This window comes from Myotis davidii, unplaced genomic scaffold, assembly GCF_000327345.1.
Source record: "Myotis davidii unplaced genomic scaffold, ASM32734v1 scaffold217, whole genome shotgun sequence".
NCBI classification, from domain to species: domain Eukaryota; kingdom Metazoa; phylum Chordata; class Mammalia; order Chiroptera; family Vespertilionidae; genus Myotis; species Myotis davidii.
The window spans coordinates 10,683,572-10,707,055 of record NW_006290034.1 but is presented as its reverse complement, the minus strand read 5'-3'; the positions used below and the strand labels follow the sequence as shown (position 1 = coordinate 10,707,055).

The window sequence follows — 23,484 nt, the reverse complement described above, 5'->3', positions numbered from 1 at the left end:
CCCCCCACCCCACCCTGGTCGGCCGCTGGCTTCAGGCAAGAGAACCTACAGTGGCTTTTGACAGTTTGATTAAGAAGGCCTGGGTGGGACAGGGCTGGGTGGAGGGGAGAAAAGTGTGTGTGTGTGTGTTTGGGGGTGGGGGGGCACTTTTGTAATTTTTAAAGAAAAAAAGGTTTTTTTTGGAGGGCTCTTTAATTTACCTTAATTAGAGTTTTTAAGTTTCCTGTATGTGTACATCCATTTCTCTCTTCAGATTTGGGAGATTTTTGGCTGCTGTTTCTTCAAATAGTCTCTTTCTGCGACTCCCATAATGCATATGTTGTTTCATCTGATGAAATCTAAGTCCTGTAGACTCCTTTCATTGTTTTCTAATTCTTCCTCTGTTTCATTAACTATGAAAGTCCTTTCTCAGTTTGACTCACTCTTTGTTCTGCCCAGTCAAGTTTGCTGGTTAGTCCCGCCAGTGAAATTTTCTATTCAGGTGCTGTGTTCTTCATTGACAGAGTAGCTGTTTGCCTCTCTGTCATAGTTTTTGTTGTTGTTGGTAATCTCATTTTTCATACCACATTTTCTTGAAATTTTTTGGCTACCTGTCCTGTCTTTTAATTCATTGAATATCATTATTTCAAAAGTAATTTTGAATTCCTTCTTTTAAAGTTATATATTTTCATTTGTTTGGGCATGGTTGCGAGATGTAATTGGTTCATCCAAACATGTTGTGGTTGCCTGTTTGTCTTGTGTTTTTTTGTCTTCGGTATAATGTTTGGGATTTTGGCTTCTGAGAATAAGCCAAGCCTCCCAGACTACTGTCTGGTTTCATAAAGAGTGGACTTTCACCACATGCCAGGCTAGAGTTTCTGGATATCTCTCAAGTTCCCCCCCCCCTCTCTCTCTCTGGTTGTGTGCATAATTTGTTTGAAGGAGTTTGCCAGTTTCTACTCATGTGCTCCCTCTAGTGTCTTTGTGTAATATTGCAGCCTCCCTGGTGTAGCAAATCACCATCCTGAGGCTCCTCCTATTGTCTGACTATGGTGTTGAACGCCCCAAACATACCCCCTCAACAACTCAGTTTTTCTCACCTGACATCAAGGGATGACTTCTGTACCCCAGAGCCAGAATGCATATGATTTCCTTCTTCATCTGGTTGATTCAACTACGAGCCAAACCGGTTAGGTAGCGTCTATTTTATTTAAAAAAATATATTTTTGTTGATTTCAGAGAGGAAGGGAGAGGGAGAGATAGAAACATTAACGATGAGAGAGAATCATTGATTGGATGCCTCCAGCACATCCCCTACTGGGGATTGAGCCCGCAACCTTAGCATGTGCCCTGGACCAGAATCAAACCTGGGACCATTCAGTCTGCAGGCCGACACTCAACCCATTGAGCCAAATCAGCTAGGGTCTCTTTATTTTTATTTATTCTTATTTAAAAAATATATTTTTATTTCAGAGAGGAAGAGAGAGGGAAAGATAAGAAACATCAATGATGAGAGAGAATCATTGATTGGCTGCCTCCTGCACTCCCCTTGCTGGGGATTGAGCCCACAAGCCAGGCATGTGCCAATTTGGAATTGAACTGTGACCTCCTGGTTCATAGGTCGATGCTCAACCACTTAGCCACACTGGCCAGGCAATTAATGTTATTTTCATCATATTATGTGTTTAGGCATTTGTCAGATATTACAGATATATTTTGTTAAAGTACTAGAGGCCCAGTGCATGAAATTCATGCACTCAGGGGGAGAAGGGGTCCCTCAGCTCAGCCTGCGCCCTCTTGTAGTCTGGGAGCCAGTGGGGGGGTGGGGGGGCTAAGTCAGCTGTTGGACATCCTTAGTGCTACCGTGAAGGTGGGAGAGGCTCCCATCACTACCACTGCGCTTGCCAGCTGTGAGCCTGGCTTCTGGAGTGCAATGAGCACCAGGGGGCAGCTCCTGCATTGAGCGTCTGCCTCCTGGTGGTCAGTGCACATCATTGCAACTGGTCATTCCACCGTTGGGTCAATTTGCATATTAGCCCTTTATTATATAGGACTAGTGGCCTGGTGCACGAAATTTGTGCATGGGAGGGTGTTGTCCCTCAACCCGGCCTGCACCCTCTCCAATCTGGGACCCCTCAGGGGATGTCCGACTGCCAGTCTAGGGCCGATCCTTCAGGCCTAAACCAGCAGTCAGACATCCCTCTCACAATCCGGGACTGTTGGCTCCTAACTGCTCACCTGCCTGCCTGCTTGATCACCCCTAAACCATTCTGCCTGCCGGCTTGCTCGCCCCCAACTGCCCTTCCCTCCTGGCCTGATCGCCCCTAACTGCTTCTGCCTTAGCCCCACCACCATGGCTTTGTCTGGAAGGATGTTTGGAAGGTCTCCCGGTCTAATTAGCATATTACCCTTTTATTAGTATAGATAACCTACAATAGTAAAATGCACAAGTCTTAAGGGAGTTTTATAGACATATACATTTATGTAATCACCACCTTTGGACTTCAGAAAGATTTTCTTACCCTCTTTTCAGTCAAGAAGCCTCTCCCACAGAAAGCACCCACTCTTCAGATCTCTACTTACCATTGGTTTGTTTTTCCTGAACCAGATAATGGAATCACTCAGGGTGTCTTCTTTGGTGTCTGGCTTCCTTTGCTCAATATTATACCAATGACGATTCCTCATATCGTTGCTTTTTTTAAATTTTATTTCTGTGTCGCACTCCATTGATTGAGGTACCATAATTCATCCATCCTGCTGCTTTTGATTCTCTCCAGTTTGGGTGCTCAAAGCCTAAGTAGTGAAGAGCACACTAGTAAGTAGATCAGGAAAAGACATTAAATCAGATTATCAATACATCATTGCTTTTATTTTGCGTTCCCCACTTTGACACATCAAAGGAAGGCTGTCAGTAGAAGTTTCTTTTTTTAAAAAAATCTTTATTGTTGAAAGTATTACATATGTCACCTTTTACCCCCCATTGGCCCCCCTTCAGCCTGCTCCTGCCCCCCAGCCTTCACCACCCTATTGTCTGTGTCCATGGGTTATGCATATATGCCTACAAGGTCTTTGATTGATTACCTCCCACCCACCCACTCTCCCCCGCCTTCCCTCTGAGATTCCACCCTCTGTTCCATACTTCCATGTCTCTGGATCCACTTCGTTCATCAGTTTATTTTGTTCGTTTGATTCCACATGTGAGTGAGATCATGTGATACTTGTCTTTCTCTGACTGACTTATTTCACTTAGCATGATACTCTCCAGGTCCCTCCATGCTGTCTCAAAGGGTAGAAGTTCCTTAGAAATGTCACAGATGGAGGGAGAATGTTTTAGATAATATGTTTGCACCGTCAGATCCACTCTCTTCCTTTCTCCCCCAAACTCCCCCCCCCACCCCCCCCCAGGAAGCTGACTGTATCAATGGGTCAAATCTAACAGGTTCCTTCATTTTCGGACTTCCTCTTGGATTCAGCAAATAGGAAGTCTAGGATGGAGGTGGGGTAGGGAATGAGGTCAGGGTATTATTCCCTGGCTTCCTTGCTGGGGGTGGGGTTGTGGGGTGAGGGTGAGGCCATGGCTCATTGTGTTCCTCGATAGAAGTCATGGCTCTTCCTGAGGTACCGTCCATGTTCAGTGACCTCTCCCAGCCTTCCTCCCTTTGGACCGAAGTGGTCATCACTCTGCTGATGCTAGCCAGGACTTCCTGCACTGCCCGCTAAGGTTCACCTCCCCCTCACATACATACATCATAACCAGTCCTGTTGTAAATGAGCCCTTCTGGTATTATCCTAATTTGAGTTTGCCCACACTTTTCAGTTGGGTCTTGACTGGTGCAAATGTTTTAAATGTGTCTTGCTGCCCGGCCAGTGTTGCTCAGTGGTTGAGCATCAACCTATGAACCAGGAGGTCATGGTTCGATTCCCGGTCAGGGCACATGCCCAGGTTGTGGGCTGGATCCCCAGTGTGGGGAGCGTAGGAGGCAGCCGATCAATGATTCTCTCTCATCATTGGTGTTTCTATCTCTCTCTCCTTCTCCCTGCCTCTCTGAAATCAATAAAAATATATTTCAAAAAAATAATAAATGTGTCTTGCTAAGCTCCAAGTCAAAAGAAGGAAAAATTGAACACCCGCTCTGTTATCCTATCCCTCTGCCCCCTACGTGCACACACCACATACACCCTCTCTCTCTTCAGGGCCTTTGCAAGGACTTGATTCCTATTTTATTTTTAAAAGACTGTCCTGCAGGGGAGGTGAAGACCCGGCCATGCTCACAGCCACCCGCCGGGGAGCAGTCACAGAGGCAGAAGCAGTGACAGGCTCACAGTTCCTTCCCCCTTTACCCACCACCCAGGGGTCGGTTGGTCTTGATCACCATCACGTTCTGCAGAAGAACTCAGCGCCTCTTCTTGGGCTGGGAGACTTGTTAGCTGCATGACTGCGTGACCAGGGCCTGGAGTCCAAATCTACCATCCCAGCTACGTGACTCGACAGCCGTGGCCTCCAGCCTGCCCTCCTTCTTTGGATCTCAGGGCTGGGGGGGGGTCCTGGATTCTCCCGTCCCCATCGAGAGCTGGGGGTTCAGGCTGGAAGTGGAAGGGGGAGGAGGAAGATGGAGAGCGGGCCAGGTCCCCTGGAGCAGGTTTCCATGGAGCAAGTCTGAGTTCCCAAAGTCTGAAGAGGAACCCCAGCTCTGAGAGGCCAAGACTCGGGCGAGGCGAGGCGTTCCTTAGCGCGCAAAAGCATTTTCTTCCCACACCATTACAAAACCCAACATGAAGCTCCCACATGTACTATATATGTTTATATTAAACCATAACCCTCCCAGGATAACCATTATGTGCTGCCAGTTGTGTTAAAACGTTATTTCGGCAAATACGCTATGGAAATTGATAGGAGGCGGCGAATGCCACAGATATCACCAATGTCAAATATCTGTGTCCAAACATTCACTTGACTGACTCTGCAAGTAAATGAATAAACTTGGTAACATACTTATATGCAAAATACTATGTTGTAACCGTATAGATTAAGTTCTATATACAATCTGAGGAATCATACTGCACACTGACGACTTGGGTCCCAGCCCCACCAGCATCACTCAGTATATCCTAACCCTCAGCTCTGCCTTTGGCAAACACCTGAATTTCCACTGGAAGGCGCTGGGTCCTGAGCCACCGTCTGTCACCAGCTGGTGCAAAGGAAAGGGACTCAGTCTTGCGATGCTTCCTATGTGACAGGAGTGCCTTCCTCAAAAGCACTGATTTGGGATCTGCCTGGAAGAGAAGAAAGGGAGCCCCGGGCCCGGCCCTCCCTGTGGGGCCCAGGATGGAAAGCGAAGGATTTCTCTCGAAGAGGAAGGAGGGCACGAGGTCGTCACCAGGACGGAGCCACAGGAAATGAAAACCGCCACGCCATTAAGTTTGACATGTAACTGCTTTTATTTTATGATAAAAATGCTTTCATATAAATTTCACCTTAACTACTTTTAGAACGAAACTTTGAAGAGTAAAAACAAAGTGTGCATGTTCCTTACTATGCCTAGTTAGGAATATGCAGTCATTTTATTGGTTATGGGCTTTCTCATACAAACATATAATATCACTCTTAAGAGAAATGTACACAAGAAAGGAGCATAGTACCAGACAGTTAGGGGCGGAGCCTCGGGGCATAGAACTGTCCAATCAAAGGGTCATCATGCATTCAATGTTATCGATCAAGGCCAAATTCCTGAAGCCACCTGCTGACAGCACACTCCACCTTTGGTTCCTTTCTTTGCAAGAACTGTGGGCTACCAAACTTAATAGTAAGATGACATAATGGACTTGAGCATCATCGCTGATGGCTTACACTAAAGACTTTCAGGCTCTCTTGCCCTTAAACCCCTCCCTCCCTCACCATCATGTTAAGTCAGCAAATGATGCTTCACACAAAACAGAAGAAATAAACAAATAAAAAAATCGATCCGCAGAGGATGACAGAAGAATCAAAGGAAGAATTTATAAAAATAAACCCAAAGTGGGGGGTTGACCTATACACGGTATAAAAGCTCTGTCCCCTTAAAAGTTTGTCTGCCATTCAGAACCAAATGAGAAGGTGAGTCTCCAACTCACCATCTCTTCTATTAGATATGATACAACTCAAGGGTCCTTCTAATCTCAGAGACCGACCAGTGCCTGAAAGGCGAAGCCCGTGGTCTGTGACGGCAGCTCTCATTCCTTCCCCGAAACCCAAAGGGCTGCACAGAGAAACAAGCGAGTGAGGCCTACAGTGCCGGGAGAGGGAGGTTATCAAAGATTCAAGCTGCTGGATCAGAGGTGACACTTTCGGTAAGTGGGGCCGGTGTGGGGCTCCATGGTGAGTCAGACAGGTGACCCCCCACCTGTGAATTAACAAATGCAGCCAAGGACAGAGTCAGCAGTTAGAGTGACAGAATGTTACACACTATGAAAGGGGCTGGTAGAGTCGCCACCTGAGAGAATAAAATGCAGAATGAATGGACAATCTGCTTATATTACAGCAGAACTAATTCTTTTTCTTGGCTCATGAACTTGGGCAGGACTGAAAGCATCCTTTGTAGACTTCCCTGCTAACAGACACACTGGGCTCCTCTGTACGGGGCCACAGGCAGATAAAGCAAGTAAGTGGGAGGCCCTGGTGAACACTCAGCCATGGCAGGAATGAAGACTGTTACTCACCCCAAAACAGAGCAGGCAACGCCCCTACTAATGTCTACCACCTGCTCCGGGGAACTGATCTCCCCGGTGCCATGACAGTATAGCACCAGGTCGATGTGACAATTATTTGCCGACTCAGGGAGAAGGGGGTGGAGGGAACTATTCTTTAGCTTCCTACGTCTGGTGTTACCTAGAACACTCCTGCTCCTGACCCAGGGTCATGCAAGCTGCCAAGACCACAAATAACAAAGAGCAGACTTAGGTGAGATGCATTTCCACACCGAACACGAGGGTGTCGAGGACAGTGAATCTGTAACTGTCCACTGCCATCTAGACGGTGACTCTAGGAAAGAAAAATGTCCCTGATAAGCTTGTTAGTTACCTAAAAGGAGATGTCATGACTGCTTCAAAGGAAATGGAATGGTAGCAAGAAGGAGCCAGGGCTGCCTCGTCGTTCCTCCCTTTCCAAGGGACTGGCCTTGACCCTAGAGAGCGAGGCCAAGGCTCCATTTCCTGCCCTTGAAAATAAATCCCTGTGTTCGGTGAGAACCTACTGGGGGCACCGGTAACTCAGCCCCTCCGGTGTGAAAGGAAGTCTGGTGAGTGGGCCTGTGATCAGAAAGAGAATCAGGAAACGAAGGGAAGACGGCTGCCATGGGCTGCCCGGAGCCGAGGCCAGTTCCATTCTAGAAGGTGAGAGAATTATCGTCTGAGACGTTTTCTTGTGAGGACCCGTGGAAGGAAAGGCTCAATATACAGACAGCTTTGTCCGCTGGGTGAGTGAGGGGAGCCCTTGAGGGTTCTGCCAGCGGGGAGGCACGCACAGGCTTCCCACGGGAGTCAGTGTGCTGCTGGGCAGGGAGGGAAGGCACCGGCCAGTGGGAACACTTCTTGCATCATTGAGTTTATCTCTTGGTCATTCCAACATTCTGAGTCCTGGTGGGTTTTTTTTTTTTTTAAAAAGGGTCATAGTACCCAACTGCCAAGGGTAAAATTGCACACTGACTCGGCCCACGAACAAAAGACGGACTCTCAGCCTCCCTCCTGTAAGGTTTCCATGAAGCCCTGCGTGCAGGCCAGGGAGCTTGGGAGCATCCTGAAGGGATCTCCTGTCCCAAAATGGGGTTCGAAGAAAAATATGTTGCTCCTCTTCCAGGAATGCTGTCAGGCAGGAGGATGCCGAATGCCCGTTTTCTAAAGAAACAGGAAGGTCTATGCTGAGAACCATAACCAAAGTCACCCGGGAGACACCCAGGGAGAGTGGAAAACGGGAGGGACAAGGCAGTGAGAGTTATGTTCTAGACCAGGAATGGTTAACAGCACAGAGGCCGGGCCGGTATCTTGTTGATGTGGCTGCGAACACGGAGGGACAAGGCCGTGAGAGTTATGTTCTAGACCAGGAATGGTTAACAGCACAGAGGCCGGGCCGGTATCTTGCTGATGTGGCTGCGAACACGGAGGGACAAGGCAGTGAGAGTTATGTTCTAGACCAGGAATGGTTAACAGCACAGAGGCCGGGCCGGTATCTTGCTGATGTGGCTGCGAACACGGAGGGACAAGGCAGTGAGAGTTATGTTCTAGACCAGGAATGGTTAAAGGCACAGAGGCCGGGCCGGTACCGTGCTGATGTGGCTGCGAACACAGACAGGTGCAAAACTCAAAGCACCAAACAGTCCGAAGAATTGCCAAGGCTGAGAGGATGAGACAGGTCAGTCCAGCTAGAATTCCAGGGATAATTCCCCGTGGAATCTTCTCATGGACAGGGCAGGAGCCCCCAGGGCATACAGCGCAGTCCCAGCTGCAAGAATGTCTGAGCTACAACAGGCATCCGTCCATTCTCCAAGTAAAAGAGGGTAAACATGGTCCCAAGTCTCGTATTCATCTTGCATTTCCAACGCACTTGGCTTGATGGGCCAGAGATTATGAGGCGTGTCGCTCCCTCCCAGAGCCCTGCAGACACCTGCTGACGCTGATGGGACTGCTTTCCTTGCAGTAGCTGAGAGGTAAGAGCGTCTCCTCTCTTCTGCCTCCAGAAGCTGGTCCCAGAGATTTCTTCATTTCTCCCCCGGATGACCTTCATTTGTCCTCAGCAGCATTTACAATAGGCAGTTCTGTGCCTGCACCGGAGGCAGGCTTTCACGCGTAAACCTGCATGTTGCTGCGTGCTGGCTCAGACATGTGTGTCCCCGGTCCCCGCGGACCTCCTCCGGCCCCCCCGGGAGTGGGGCTGGTGGTCACGTCTGACCAGTCAGAAGCAGAGTGGGGTGACGAACTTGACCACTGGTCAGGAGACTCTGGGGATGGGGTCAGGTAGGGATGCTCCCCCTGCAGGTGACCACTGTGGCTGGGCGTTCGCTCGGCGGCATTGGAGGAAGCGTAACTATGCTGTGAAGGGGGCGTGGGGTACTTGCCCACGGAGGCTGGGAAAGGGTGGTAGGTGGGGAGGATGGTCTGAACGACCTGCCCGTCCTGCTGGGGCATCACGGCAGCGGGGAACGCCATGCTGGGCAAACGAGCCATTTCTGGAATCTGGTACATGGTGGGCATGGAGCCTGCAGCAGCCGGAGGGCAGCTGGTCTGAGGCTGGGGTGCCCCGGCGGGTTGGGCAATCCCGCCTTTGGGGATTAGCTGGAAAGTCACGATGGGGGGCAAGGGCTCCCGGGGGGCGGTCATATGCTTCCCTTCCGGCGGCCTGCTCTGAGGAGCTATGCCAGGAGGGGTGCCCTCAGCTGGTGCCAGTACCATACCAAACATCTCATTGTACTGGCTCTCATTCATCTCCATGCGGTTCATCCAGTCTGCCGGGACAGGGACCGGATGCAGCCTCCCCACGCTGCCCGCACTGCCGCTGCCTGGGGGCACCATGTGGTGGTGGGACAGCAGCTGGCTCACCGAGGGAAGGACATTGCCGGGCCCGTGGGCCAAAGGCTGGATCTCACGGAGGTTAGAGAAGGACAGTGCATGCTGTGCGTGGACGGGGGCGGGGGCCGCGGCCGCGGCCAGCATGGGGTTGGGCGAGGCCTGTAGGAGGCCAGGGGATGTGATCATTGGGGAGGAGGTGGTGTCGGAAACGTAGGTGTGAGGGGACTCGAGGGAATCGACGGGGGACAGAGTCACGGAGCTCTCCGACAGCTGGGCCTTGTCACTCAGCGACTTCTTCCTCCTGCCACCCTTGACCTCCTTGGCCTCCTTGGCCAGGTTAGGGAGGCTGGTGGGCACGGCGCTCTTGGCGTTGGGCCGTCTGGGCTTCTTGCCCATCGGAGTGTGTTTGAGGCTGAGGAAGGGCCGGTTGGGCCCGCAGATGACGGGGGAGAGGGCAGAGGTCAGCACGGAGCCCGGAGGGCTCGGCGCCACGTTGTACTCGTCCAGCAGGCGCACGATGTCGTGGTGCATGCGCTCCCGAGCCACGTCCCGGGGCAGGCGGTCCATGTGGTCTGTGATGTCCCGGTTGGCAAAATGGTCTAAGAGGATCTTGGCGGCCTCATAGCTCCCCTCCCGGGCAGCAAGGAACAGCGGCGTCTCCTCCTGCAGGGAAGGCCCACCAAGAGCACAGTTGAATGAATGACTCTCCTGAGACCAGAGCCATGCTTCTCAATCCTTTTACTATCACCCTCCCCTTAGACATTTTTTCCCAAACTGCCCCCCTGCGTGAAATTTTAATGCCACCGATAGACTGTCTCTCTAGCTATGTGCTGAACGGATATCTATGCTTCAGGCGAAAGAGTACGATTATTTCACCCCAGCCCAGGAACCAATTTTCCCGTTGAGGGCAGTGTCTCCTTAGCTGGGAATGTTTTAGAGCACGGAGCTCATCAAAGTAGGCGAACGCGTTCGAAATAAGCCAGGCAGCAGGGGAGAACATAAAGCATGTGCAGAGCTGGGAAAAGTAAAAGAAAGCGGAGAAAGGACATGCACAAAGAAGAACTAAAGGAGGGGGGAGGGAGAAGATGAGCCAGAGAGGGAAGCCTGACCCAAAACTCAGAGGAAGAAAAGCAAACAGGAAAACACGTGGTCCAAGAGCAGAAAAGAAGAGCAGCAGGAAGACAAACGAGAAAGGAGTGAGCAGGAGCAGGCAGGGCACGCAGAAGGGCCGTCCAAGACGAGCGAGGCAGCGAGGCTGCACCGAGTCACGTGCAGAACAGCCTGCAGCAGGCTGAGTACCACGTGGGCAAGAAGCTCAGCCCCGGCCCTTCCCTGGGGGAGCCCGATGCCCTTCCTAAGGCTCCCGTCCAGCCCGCTTCCTCCTCTGTCTACACTGATCACAGGCGGGGCTGCGGGAGGCAGGGGAGGCCTCAGATGGAGCCCAGACTGCACCTTGTTGTCCTGCATGTCTCGGTTGGCCCCATTTTTCAGCAGCAAAAGCGTCGCCTCCACGTTGTTGACAGCCGCTGCCCAGTGAAGAGCAGATTTTCCTGCAAGAGAAACGTTCGTGTAAGCAGGCGGCGTAGAGGACACGTCCCGCTCCTCGCGTCAGGACGTCAGTTCCCTGTGGGGTCCAAGTGCTTCCTCCTTCCCCCGGTTCTAGGAGTGCTGCGTGCAGGCTGCTCAGCCTCCAGAGGACCTCCCAGGATGAGGACCATTTGTCTGTGGTGCCCCTGCCCTCCACATGGCAGAACTGACCCTGCCGCAGTGAAGACCGTATGTATGTATACACGCCCAAACGTATACTTAGGGTCTCTAACGGTGCCCCATCCCAGGGAATCCGGCTCTCTTACGTCCTCATGAGAATGGCAGGCCAGGCAGCTCACACAGGCAAACCTTTCAGACCTGCTTTGAGGCCCTGAGCCCTCCCTAACCATCCCTTCCCCTCTTCATTCACACACCTCCCAATGGCTCAGCTCTCCAAGCTCATCATGTTAAGAGAAAGAATGGATGGACGGATGAAACTTCAGTGGCTCTGGACCCGAGGCAGGTCTTTAAGGATCAACAACCCTCCCCCTTAGAGGATGCTCTGGAGGTCAGAATCCCAACCCCGCCGCTCCCTACCGTGGTCATCCACCGCGTTCACGTCTGCTTGGCAGTTGATCAGCTCCGCCACCATCCCCTCCACAGCCAGGCGCGCAGCCAGGATCAGGGGTGTGGTGCCATCGTTCATCCTGGCATCCAGATCGGTCACTCGGTTGCGGATCAGGATCTAGAAGGGAAAGTACAGGAGAGAGAGTCACCCGGATGAAGAATGTAATGACACTGAGAGGAAGACCAAGGGCATCGTAGTGGAGGCCACGCTGTGAGTTCCTGGAGGGGAAGAAATGTCTTGTTCTTTTTGTGCCTGAGTCTCTACCAGGATCAATCAACATGTTGTGGAATGAATGAATGAACGAACGACCGAACAAACATGTGCTCAAGACTCCATGTAAAGTGAAGTTCTACTTTCTAAAGAAAGAAGGAGGGTGTGGGAAAATACCACCACCTCCATTGCGGTGTACAGGATGCTTCCAATTTCCTCAAAAGGGTGCAATACAAGGGCATCAAGGAGCACACTGTGACTTCACGTAAAGAAAACCACAGAGGAGCCCGTGGAAGCCCACGTGGTCAGGTAAACCTGTAGGCAGAAGCTGACACTAGCAAAGGCTTCATCACAGGTACCACTCCCCTCGATCTACTCATCTGGGAGGCATTCTGGCACCTCAGAAAACCACGTGATTCGCACTCAGAACACTGCTGTCGGGTCTGTCACACCCTGGCTACCGACAATTAGGTCAATTTGCCTGCCTCCCTTTTCCGGCTTTCCCATCTAGCAAGCCCGGCTCTGCCACCTGCGTTATTCTCTGAAAGAAGTACGGAGTGAATGTAATGGGGCGCTAAGTGCCTTAACAAAGATAAGACACTGCAGATCATGTTCTTTACCTGGAAAACACCTTGGGCATCAGCCGCCACTGCAGCATGGAGAGGGCAGCGGCCCATGTTGTCCTGGGCGTTGGCGTCTGCACCTGCGTCCAGGAGACGCTTGGCGGCATCTGCCCTGGAGTAGCGTGCGGCCAGGTGCAGGGCCATCTCGCCGGTCCGGTCTGTCTGGGCCTGCAGGCTGGCCCCCTGGTAGACCAAGTCTGTGATGATGTTGGCAGACGAGTCCTCTGCGTCCTCATCTTCCTCACTCACATCTGAGCTGCCTCCTCGGAGGGAAGCCAGCATCAGCGGGGTGCACCCATCTACAGGAAAGGAGAACCCGGGACTCAGGAGGAGAACGGCCCTCGTGTTCAATTCACCCCGCTGCCGGACAGTTCAACACGAGTCACGTTATTCGACTGGGAAGAATCCCTGTGCTTCTGGTGACACTGGCCACCTGCTCTTCCACCGGGAATGGCCCCCCAGTAAAGGGTAGTGAGGCAGCAAGAAGGGTTCTTCTTGAAGTTAAACAAGCTTTCTGTGCAAGTCCCTAAGGGCTATGTTACTTTTAAATGGACAATTTAAAATATTCAGTGTTAATAGAGCTACAGGCACCGAAGTTTCAGCTAAATGAATTCTCCATCCCTCTGCTTTGGGATACGATTTTTCTGTTGTACTAAAATCTCTCTTGTCCTAGCCGGTTTGGCCCACAGACTGAAGGGTTGCAGGTTTGACTCCAGTCAAGGGTACGTATCTCGGTTGCAGGCTCGATCCCTAGCCCCTGTCAGATTGTGTGGGGGAGGCAACCTATGATGTGTCTCTGTCTCTCCTCCTCCCTTCCACTCACTAAAAATATCCTTGGATGAGGATTAATAATAAAAAAACCCCACCCCACCCCTACCCCCAAACACAAACAAAAAAGTAAATGAAATCTATCTCATATAATCAGCCCACTTGTTTGCAAGCACGCTGGGCGTGAAGTGGTGTGCGATCCTCCCTGTCTGCTCCTGTGAGTTCATGCCTGCATGTCCCTATTCCTCAGCACTGTCTCCCCACGCTGACTCAGCGCCTGGGAAACTGGCTGGGGGCACATCACCAAGCAGGGCAGACATGGGAGGGACAACACAGAACCCAGGCAGGCGTGGCCTCGTGAGGGGAGGCTGGGTGCTGACCTGGGCCCCGGACGTTCACGTCCAGCACGTCCACCTCCTGCTCCGCCTGCGGGGGCGTGAGGGCCAGCGACGGGGTCCTGCGGATGTCTGCGGCCTCGAGGTGCTGCTGTGTCCACGGGCGTCGATCGATGGGGTCGTCTTCTGAGAGCAAAGCCTCGGCTTCAGCCTGAAAGGGGACGGCACGCCGGCTGTGAAGCTGCCCCCAACCAGGAGCTGCGGACGAAGCTAGTCCCGAGCCTCCTGCCAGCTTCCCCTCAGCCCCGCCTCCAACCCTCAGATCTGCATCCACGGCCGCCTCCCAGCTCCTGCTCACCTGTCCAGGGTCACCGTACAGCTCTCCCACCTCCACCGCCCAAACTCTAGCCTCAGCCTTAATACCTGACGTGTCTGCCTATCTAACATGCTATTTATAGGTCCCCGAGGTGCCAGTTCCTTGCTTCTGGGCATTTGCTCACGCTGGTCCCTCTGTCTGCCAGGGTCTCCCCCAATCCTCTGATGAACTCCTATCGCCCCTTCAAATGACTTTGGACTTTAATTCCTCCCGTGGGTCCTGAAGAGCACTCTGCTCCCCTCTCCTTCCTGACCCCGTGCGGGGTGCTCCTGGGCACCTGCACCCCAGTCGCTACCACTAGACAGACTAAGGTTCCCGAGAACAGGGGCCACACCCTTCCCAGGGCTGCCTCCCTGTGCGAGCAAGTGCCGGGCACAGAGCAAGTGCCTGAGAAATATTTGTTGAGCAATAATTATTATTACAATTTCAAACGCAGCTGCCCGTTCCTGAGTATCTAGCATGGGACAGGAAGTAGGTAAGGCACTTTACTAGTACATGTACTGCTCTATTTAATCCCCACAACAACTCACAGAGAAAAGAATTATTAATACCCCTGTTAATAGCATTATTTTACAAACAAGGGTAATATACAAGGAGGTTATATAACTTGCCAGCTACCAAGTAGCAGAGTTTTGGACTTGACTCTGACTGTGCTCAGTGTGTGCCGGTAATATTCAAGGTCCACCTCCTCACGCTGACTTAGAATACCCACGGGATGCGCACGTCCCAGCCTCGTATAGCTACGGACCGATGGCCTCCCTTTCCACCTCAGCCCCAGCCCAATCCACCTCTTACTTCTAAATGGCGTTAGTTCCTAAGTTCAAGATGAGGAGCCTCTAATGGCCACTGGCTTCTTTACTGTTAATCCCACCCTCCCTTCCAGAGGGGAAATGCCCGACAGAGCAAGGGCGCGATGGAGCCAGCAGGAAACTGTTTACACACCTCAGTCCTTACCGGGCTGCCATCTACGGCACTTCAGGAAGAAAGCATGCTTGTTGCCTGTATTATTATTCTTAGAGTTCTTACTGAAAACACACAGAGGATACCCAAGGCCAGCAATGACCTGGAGATCCCTGCCTTTCATGACCACCTGGAATAGCTGTGGCCCGGGCAACGTATAATGAGGATCACTCCCATTTGGGACACTCCTGCTCCTAAGGACAGGAATGGAAATGTGGCCCGAGCGTGGCCGATGGTTGCCAACTCACCTTGGCTTTCTTTGGCTGGGGCCCTTCATCGTCGACCCAATGCTCACTTGTTCCAGAACCTATCAGGTTAGCCTCTGAGACTTGCGTGGAGAGATTCCTGATGGCCAGGGTTAGGTCGGAAAACAAGAGAAGAGGCGTATCATCAATGGATCCGGAGGATCGCCACACCTGTCCCACCAGGACACACTCTCCTCTCTACTCGCTTTGGCCCACAGGGATGGGCAGCGTTTTACATCCCTTTACTGGAGTAAACATCCTTTCTTTCCCGCCGATCAAGAGCTTACAACAAAGGTGTGCCTTGCCCTGGCCTGTGTGCTCAGTGTTTAGAGCATTGGCCTGCATACTAAAGGGTCTCAGGTTCGATTCCGGTCAAAGGCATGTGCCTGGGTTGCAGGGTCTCTGGCCCTGTCAGGGTGTATGCGGGAGAAAACCAATGATGTGTCTCTCCACATCCATCTTTCTTTTTGTCTCTCTCTCTCCTCCTCCCTTCCACTTTCTCTAAAAATTAATGGGAAAGGATATCCTCAGGTGAGGATTAACAAAACAGAACAAAAAGTGTGCCTCAACACAGAGGCTGAGCACCAACGCGACAGATACATGTACAGGTCGGAAGCACCGGCCTCTGGCTGCTATTTCACAGCTGCTCAGGGGGCACCCAGAGTGTGGTCACGTGTGGCGATGTGGTCCGAGCTCGGAGCTAAAGGCATCACCCACACGACCTGCCTGCCTGCTCTACCCCTGCTCCTCACTGCTGTGAGCGGTGCTGCGGGCAAGCCGGCTTACTTCAGCCCCACGGCATCCTGTCCCACCGGCTCGCGGCGCTTGTGATTGCTGGACTCCCGGCGAAGGGTGAAGCCTTCGGGCAGCCAGAGGGAGCCGTGCTTCCGCTTCCGTTTTGCCATGATGACCACCAGCAGCAGAAGGAACAGGATGATGACAACGGCGACGGCAAGGAGATAGAGCAGCTGGGTGGGTTTGGGACCCAGGGATTCACCTGCAAGTGCAAGCGACAGGAAACATGTTGATAAGACATCGACCTCCCCACACTAGCTTTACGTTTATCCTGAGGGCAGCTGGGAGCTCCCAGCCCTGAACAATGAAGAGCTGCATGTTGAGGAGTGTGCCCTTCCTCTTTGTCCCCAGGTGACGCCCCCCATACCTTCCCCCTAAAGCACTGCTACTCACTGACGACAGAGACAAGCGGGTAGGACAGGGTGCCCTGGATAGCGTGAGAGGCCAGAAGAGCTGCAGCTGCATCCGTGGTCTTGAAGCACTGGTCTGAATCTTGAACACACTGGCGGTTGTCGATTTCCAGAAATACCTTAGAGCTGTGGGTGCCCAGGGGAAAGAGGAGAAAGAGCAATGAGGAGTTAGGCAGCACTGCACGAGCCTTCCTTGTCTCCTGCAGTGTCGGCCTCTCTGCTCTGTGGTGCTGCCTCTTCCAGAAAGCTCACAGAAATCAAAGTATTTCTCCTTCAGATCCTACACACTGATTCCTGCTTAGGGGGTGCCTCACCTTCCTGGGCTGAGTCCAGGCCTTCTGACTGAGGCCACACACAGCTGAGACACCAAGGACTGATACAAGAGAGAAGTCCCACTAAAGGGATGTGAGGTGACCTGGCGAGAGGTTGGGGAGGCCAGCATCTGAGGAGGCCTCCCTGCCTCCTGCCTCGTGCTCGCTCCAGCCCACCTTGCAGATCCCCAAGATCAAGGCAAACCTTTAGTCTTAGACACAGATCCTGGGACCATGCGTCTGTTTTACCTGGTGGGCTGTTTTATTTGTCTGGGCTTTGCATTTTCACAGATTACGTTATGACTTCCTCTGTGAATCAAAGTGCTCAGCTTTATAAAACTAAGCTTTAAGAAGCTCATCGCCCAGCCGGCATGAATGATTCAGGGGTTGAGCGTCAACCTATGAACCAGGAAGTCACAGTTCGATTCCTGGACAGGGCACGGGTTGTGGGCTCAATCCCCAATGGGGGGCATGCAGGAGGCAGCTGATCAATGATTCTCTCTCATCACTGATATTTCTAGCTCTCCTCCGAAATCAGTAAAAATATATCTAAAAAAAAAAACCCTCAAAAACCAAAAACCTACCCGGCCACCTCCTGGTCTGGATCCTCAGGAAGGGACCTGCGTGCCAGCCTCGGATTCTTCAGGGCAGCTGGCTTCTCGCCGTAGTAGGGGTAAACCATGAGGTGCCCCTGGGGGTCCTGCTTGATGCGCAGGTTGGTGTGCAGCAGGGTGCCCAGGGCCCGCAAGAAGCTGCGCGCGTCCTGCAGCAGCTGCTCGGGGGGCATCAGCACCACGATCACCAGGGTCCCCTCGGCCAGGTTCTCCGGCCGGTCAGCAGCGCAGTCCAGCCCGTCCCAGCCGCACTCCTCGCTGTTGCAGCCCTGGTCGCAGTGGTCGTCCCTGAAGTGGTCTGCGCAGTACGTGTCGTACCTGGGCAGGGAGGCAGGCCGGGGGGAGGGGCTCAGACGAGGCCGCAGCTCCATTTGGTTTTCCACTGGGAACTATATTTTCCCTACCCATCTTCTGTGGCCCAGGTCAGGCCCCAGATGCTCGTGACGCCTTCCCTGGATCTCCCGCCCCTGCCATCTTAGAGCACAGAGTCTGCGCCACACAGCTTCAGGGGGCGCGCCCTGAAGGAGAGACAGCACGTGCTCACTATGCCACACGGGCTAGGGGCCCCTGGCAGCTCATCGTGTTTTTAAGTCAGGTGGACAAACAAGAGGAAAATCAACCTGCCTCATGCTTCCTCTATTTCCGTCTGCACCGCCCCTGGCGAGGTAACCAGGGGCATTGGAAGTAAAGATGCCTCCAGAATCTGGATACATAGCTCCGAGCCATCAAGACATGTCCATATGGCCCCTATCCTCCCCACCCACACTGAGTCCCAGCTAGGGAAGGTGGGCGGGGAGGTGTGTCCCATACAGGAAACCACATCTAACTTGTACAGCCTCTTTCAAATACTAGGAAAAGGAAATGGAGTCCCAGAGCCTAAATGGTGCACAGTCCACTTCATCGGCACTCCCCTCCCTGACACCCTGTGACAGTCATACCATTCGGCACAAGCTGCCACACTAGCTCAGCAAGCACTGAGGTGTCAGGAAGCGCTGGGTGTGCTTTGGCAATTTAACTGCTGGGTCTCGGTTCCCTCACCCTTGAAAGACCATTAACAACACCCACGCCTCACCAGGCTGTGGAGAACTCATCAGAGGCAAATAGAATGGGACAGCTAACAGGACAGTCTCCATGCGACCCACAGAGTGCCCTGTAGCTGCAAAGCGAAGACCAGGAGGGCTGCGCGGCCTAACCTAGCTCCGCTTCCTGAAAAACCCAGCTGGGAAAGGTGGGGGGTGAGCAGGCAGAGGTACAGACCTTTCCATCCATCCTGCGGGCAGGTTACGTGAGAGGCTGCCTGAGAGTGGGCAACACCACTTCCAAAAGGCATTTCCCCAGGAGGTCACGAGAGCAGCAGGTGAGAAGGCAGAAATAGGCAGAGAGAGAGTGGTTGTGCAAGGAGCATCCCTGGACCTCTGCCAGCCAGGCAGCGCCCCGGGCGGCGTGCGGTGGGACGAGGCCGGCGCCAGGAAGCAGAGGGCCTCGGGCACCAGTCTGAAAGCAGAGGCAGGTCGGGCGGAAGCGCTGGAGTGGTTAGGAGCAAGAACAGGAAACCGAGGTGTGTTAGTGACAGTCGCCCTCCGCTTCGAGGGACCCAGGACCCTTACTTGCACGTCTTGCTGTTCCCCTGGCACTCGAAGTTGTCAAACAGGCACTCGGCCGTGTTGCACAGCTCATCACACTGGTTGTTGATGTAATCCCAGCAGGGCAGTGGGGAGGAGCAGTTGGCCCAGGGGTTCTCCATGGTGAGGGAGCAGTCACCCCCGTCCCACTGGCAGGCATGGCTGTTGCAGGCCTCATCGCAGACGCCGTCCCGAGCTTTGTCGGCACAGTACTGGCTGTGACAGGTGGCAGGTGGGGTGCTGGTGGGGGCCATGTGGAGCTCACAGCGGCTGCCCCGGAACGGCGGAGGGCACTGGCAGGAGTAATATGGGGGCTGGCGCTGCGGGAGGCAGCTCCCCCCGTGCTGGCAGGGGCTGCTGGCACAGCCCAGCTCGCACTCCTGGGGGTTGGGGCAGAAGCAGCGGGGTCCTGAGGGCGTGTGGACACACTGCTCCCCTCGCCTACACTTCACGTGTCCACAGCTGCTCTGGCATCTCGCCCCGGAGAACCCCTGCGGAAATCAGTGAACAAATGAGGATGGGGGGATCGATTCTTGAGGGCACATCCCATTTCCCCTCCCAAGCCTTCGGCCACACCACTAGGGAGGCTAAGATTCCTCCACGCAGCCAACTGGACCAAGTTGCAAGAGACCTCTTCAAGTCAACCCTTGGGATGATGTGAGTTCTAGCCACTTAAGATCACGCCCAAATTAAGTCCACAGGTCGTGATGGGATAAGACGCAGGGACACTGCATCTGTTAGCACCTTTCCTAACCATTGTTCCATCGCTTATGTAAGGCCTTTGGGGAGTGTGGGGAATCACTTCAGGAGTTCTGGGTAAATACACTTCCCCATGCCAGTCATTCCTCCACTTCCTGCGCGGCCTGGCCAGGGTGCCTGCACAGGCTTCCCCTCGGGGCCTCCACACCGTGATCTCTGTTTTAGGGAGGTTTCAGCCTCTGCCAGCGGCAAAGGGGCCTGCACAGCACATGGCTAAAATCAGGCTTCCTTCTAGTTTAAGCAGCAGCTTGCTCCCCAACAGCCCCTGCTGAGGAATGCAGGCGAGGCTGCGTTTCCAACCAACTCTGCCCCCGGCCAGGCAACAAGACCACCTCCAGCGCAGCACCCGCAGCCAGAGACAGCAGTCCTCTCTGCGGGGAGCACCCCCCACCGCGTGCGGGTTCCCTCGCTGCTTCTGAAGACCCACAGTCGCAGACGAGGGCGCCCACTGTGTCAGTTTCTTAACTCTACACGGAAAACCCAAGCACTTTCTTCTAAGGGAGCTGCAATGGAGAAACCTCCCACCAAGAAAGCCCCCCACGAAGACCAGCTAAGCTCGGCTCGTCAGACCGTATGAAGACAGCGTGCGCCTTCAGGAGGCAACACGGCACTTACCGGGGGACAACGGCAAATGAAACCATCAGGCATGTTGCTGGCCACGGCACAAGTCCCTCCATTCAAGCAAGGCATCTGGGGACACACGTCGACGAAAGTTTCACAGTGACGACCTCCAAGAAGAAAATGAAAAGGAGCTTTAGGAGGCAGAGTGTAGCTGCAAGGTACTGAGCAGAGCACTGGGAGGGTGTGAGCGCGCCCAGGGTCAGAGGTCAGAGGTGGGGTGGGAGGTATGAGCGCTCAGGTCTCAGCCACAGAGACAGGGAGAAGCACGCGCCGACCTCATGGTGCCTGACCCACCCCCTCACCTGTCTCATCTACACGACAAGCACGCCTGGCCTACTTTCCCACCTGACTCACAGAACAGGATGGATATGAAAAGTGACTCTAAAACCATCACACACACACACACACACAGAAAAGGAAAACGACACAGCTTCTTAGTGAAGGCATTTAGCTGTCATAAGTCAAAGGAAACATTTCGCAAAACTGTTCACTGCATTTTGTTAACATCGTCTGCTTCATAGGAGACTTCCCCAGACCAATACATATAAATGCTGATTTGCAATTTATAGAGAATTTTCATCCATAACATCTCTTTTCAATCATTTTTTAGCCTTTTTGAAGCCTGATTGGTGCTGCTTTAAAATATAGCTTAACTTTCCAGATTTCATTTCCCCACTGGTATTGCTCAGAGGAAAAGAGCTCTGTGGATGGATGCTGGTGATGGCAGCTCAACAGCGTGACCGTACTTACATCACTGAGCTGTGCGCTTAAAAATGGTTGAGATGGTAGATTTTATGTGTATTTTATTGCAATCAAAAATGTGATTTTGCTCAACTACTCCCAACATTCTATTTTTTTTATATCTCTGCTACATACTAGTAAATGTATATATATTACATATGCGTATAAATATATATATAAAATCAATGTATAGCAAAAGAGAAAATATAGAGGTTGTAGACAAACTATAAAATCTATGGAGCACAGATCTAAGAAGAAACTGGGCCCTGACCGATGCTGGTCTAGTTTTCCTGCCTAAGAAAAGCTCCCTCGGGTCTGGGTGGGCCCCCCAGGCCCCGCCTCCTCGTGGAGAGGCCTCACCTGTGAAGGCGCTGCGGCAGACGCACTTGTAGTCGTTGGTGAGCTGTACGCAGTCCAGGCTGCCCTCCGAGCTGCAGGGGTTGGACAGGCACTCGTTGATGTCCCCCTCACACCGCTCTCCGGCAAAGCCAGGCAGGCAGCGGCAGCTGTAGCCCCCGATCTTATCCACACACTGCCCACCGTTGAGGCAGTGGGGCCCCCTGGCACAGTCGTCAATGTTCTCTTCACAAAGCAGGCCTGGGGCGGGGGGGAGCGAGAATTAGGACCGTTCTGGGAACCCTGCTCTCCAGCAAGGGTTTTCATTCCATTCATTTCCCCACCTTAGAGGGACCAGACTTGGCAGTTTAAAAACACACATCAGCTGGTAAATGGGAATCATTTATTTAGGAGGCCACTGGCTGTTTTCCTCGAAGCTCCAAGAAATCTCGCCACCAGGCTAATGTTGTTGCAAAATTCTATGATTTCCACATTCTGTGTTTCATGGAACATCAGATGTCAGCAAGACACAGACAGCACTAAGGACATGAGTCAGAACCTCAGAGCCAGGCAAGAGGCAAGTGAATGAAACGGCGAGTTACCAGAATTCAGAACTAAATGTCTGATTTTTAACGCCTCCTCCCAACAGTAAAATTGCATTTGTAACTTAGAGAAAGCCCTGGACAGAGAATGGGTAAGGCTGATTTCCTACCGCGGGTGCCTGGCGGGCAGGAGCACTTGAAATGGTTCACCAGGTCGACACAGGTGCCTCCGTTCTGGCATGGCTGGTTCTGGCACTCATCCACCTCGTACTCGCAGTTGACACCCTGGTATCCTGGGACACACTGCCAGGGGCAGACAGAAGGACAAGAAATACTGGACCATCGTTGGAAACAGACCACGAGAGCAAATGACATCTGGCACGATACCGTGACCTCTGCCCCGCGTCCTGGCTCCGGCGTGTTTCTGACATCACCCCCCTCCCAACCATCATCCTGTGCGGGGCTGACTGCCGCCCACCCGCATTGACCTCTTCCCGCTGAAAAAGCCACCATCGTGGATGGCAAGGACTGGATCCTGAGGGATGTTTCAGACAGGCCCCTATGCAAAACGCCTGTCCCTCCTGGGGGCAGCTGTCCCATCTTTAAAAGATGCATTCATTCCCTTGTAGGTCATGAAGATGCTATGACTCGGCCAAGTAGTCGTGTGGATGGTGGTATATTATTCATCTCCAGGCTCAGGCAGTGAATACTGGCTCTGAGTGTTAAAACGAGCAGAGGCAGCCCCAGGGAAGTGAGATGGTTCCAGACCGCTGAAAATATCTTGCTATAGCTACGCTAACTTACGGCACAGGGGACTGAAAGAAACAAATGTATGCTTTCACAGGAAACACTGGAATGGTGTTTGGTTAAAATTTGTAAAATTAAGACATATGCAGCTAAATTCAATACGCTGGTGTTCACAATAGCTGCACCATCGTCCGGGAGGTCTCTTCTGTGTGCCTGCCTCTTACCTCACATCGGTATCCACCAATGAAGTCCCTGCAGGTGGCTCCGTGCTGGCAGGGATTGGACGCACACTCGTCCAGCTGCTGCTCGCAGTAGCTTCCGGTGTAGCCCAGGGGGCACTGGCAGTGGTGCGAGTTGCCGGCATTGATGCAGACGCCCGAGTGCTGGCACAAGCGGTCGGGGGTCACCCCTGGGGAACCAGAGGAGGAAGACATGTCACAGAAGACACAGGACGTGTCAGGTTCAGACAAGCTCTGATCAAACTCATCAAGCCAGTGGGCACATTGGCTTTTATTCCCGTCTAATTCAGGGACCCTGACATCGGATATGTGTTGAAAATAAACAAGCCCTGAAAGTGGCACATGTCTTCGTTTCACTTAAAATACAGTTCTTGTTCTTATGAAAGTATAGTGACATACAACATTATATGAGTTTTAGGTGCACACCATGATAATAATTCATAATTTATATGTATATATCTCACGAAGTGATCACTTTGATAAGTGCTGTAACCATCTGACACTATACAACATTATGATGATATTATTGACTATATTCCCTAAGCTATAAACTACATCT

At 52.6% G+C, this 23,484-nt stretch overlaps 1 protein-coding gene across 2 annotated transcripts in view; it reads right to left on the bottom strand.

The window, feature by feature from the left end:
* Nucleotides 1-2,439: 2,439 nt before the first annotated feature.
* NOTCH2 (notch 2) overlaps nt 2,440-23,484 on the bottom strand; it is a 94,629-nt gene continuing 73,584 nt past the window's right edge. Inside the window, exons 20-33 of one of the 2 annotated variants that reach the window (XM_015563491.1) lie at nt 22,911-23,095; nt 22,110-22,242; nt 21,422-21,658; nt 20,315-20,427; nt 18,926-19,431; nt 17,289-17,636; nt 16,377-16,519; nt 15,975-16,185; nt 15,192-15,288; nt 13,653-13,818; nt 12,502-12,803; nt 11,641-11,788; nt 10,969-11,066; nt 2,440-2,791 (exon numbers count right to left, since the gene is read on the bottom strand). In XM_015563491.1, coding sequence (XP_015418977.1) covers nt 2,678-2,791; nt 10,969-11,066; nt 11,641-11,788; nt 12,502-12,803; nt 13,653-13,818; nt 15,192-15,288; nt 15,975-16,185; nt 16,377-16,519; nt 17,289-17,636; nt 18,926-19,431; nt 20,315-20,427; nt 21,422-21,658; nt 22,110-22,242; nt 22,911-23,095 — 2,801 coding nt within the window. In that variant the 3' untranslated portion in view covers nt 2,440-2,677. Of the gene's footprint in view, nt 2,792-5,397; nt 10,180-10,968; nt 11,067-11,640; nt 11,789-12,501; nt 12,804-13,652; nt 13,819-15,191; nt 15,289-15,974; nt 16,186-16,376; nt 16,520-17,288; nt 17,637-18,925; nt 19,432-20,314; nt 20,428-21,421; nt 21,659-22,109; nt 22,243-22,910; nt 23,096-23,484 lie in introns of those variants that run through there. The other variant, XM_015563490.1, reaches the window with a different exon arrangement.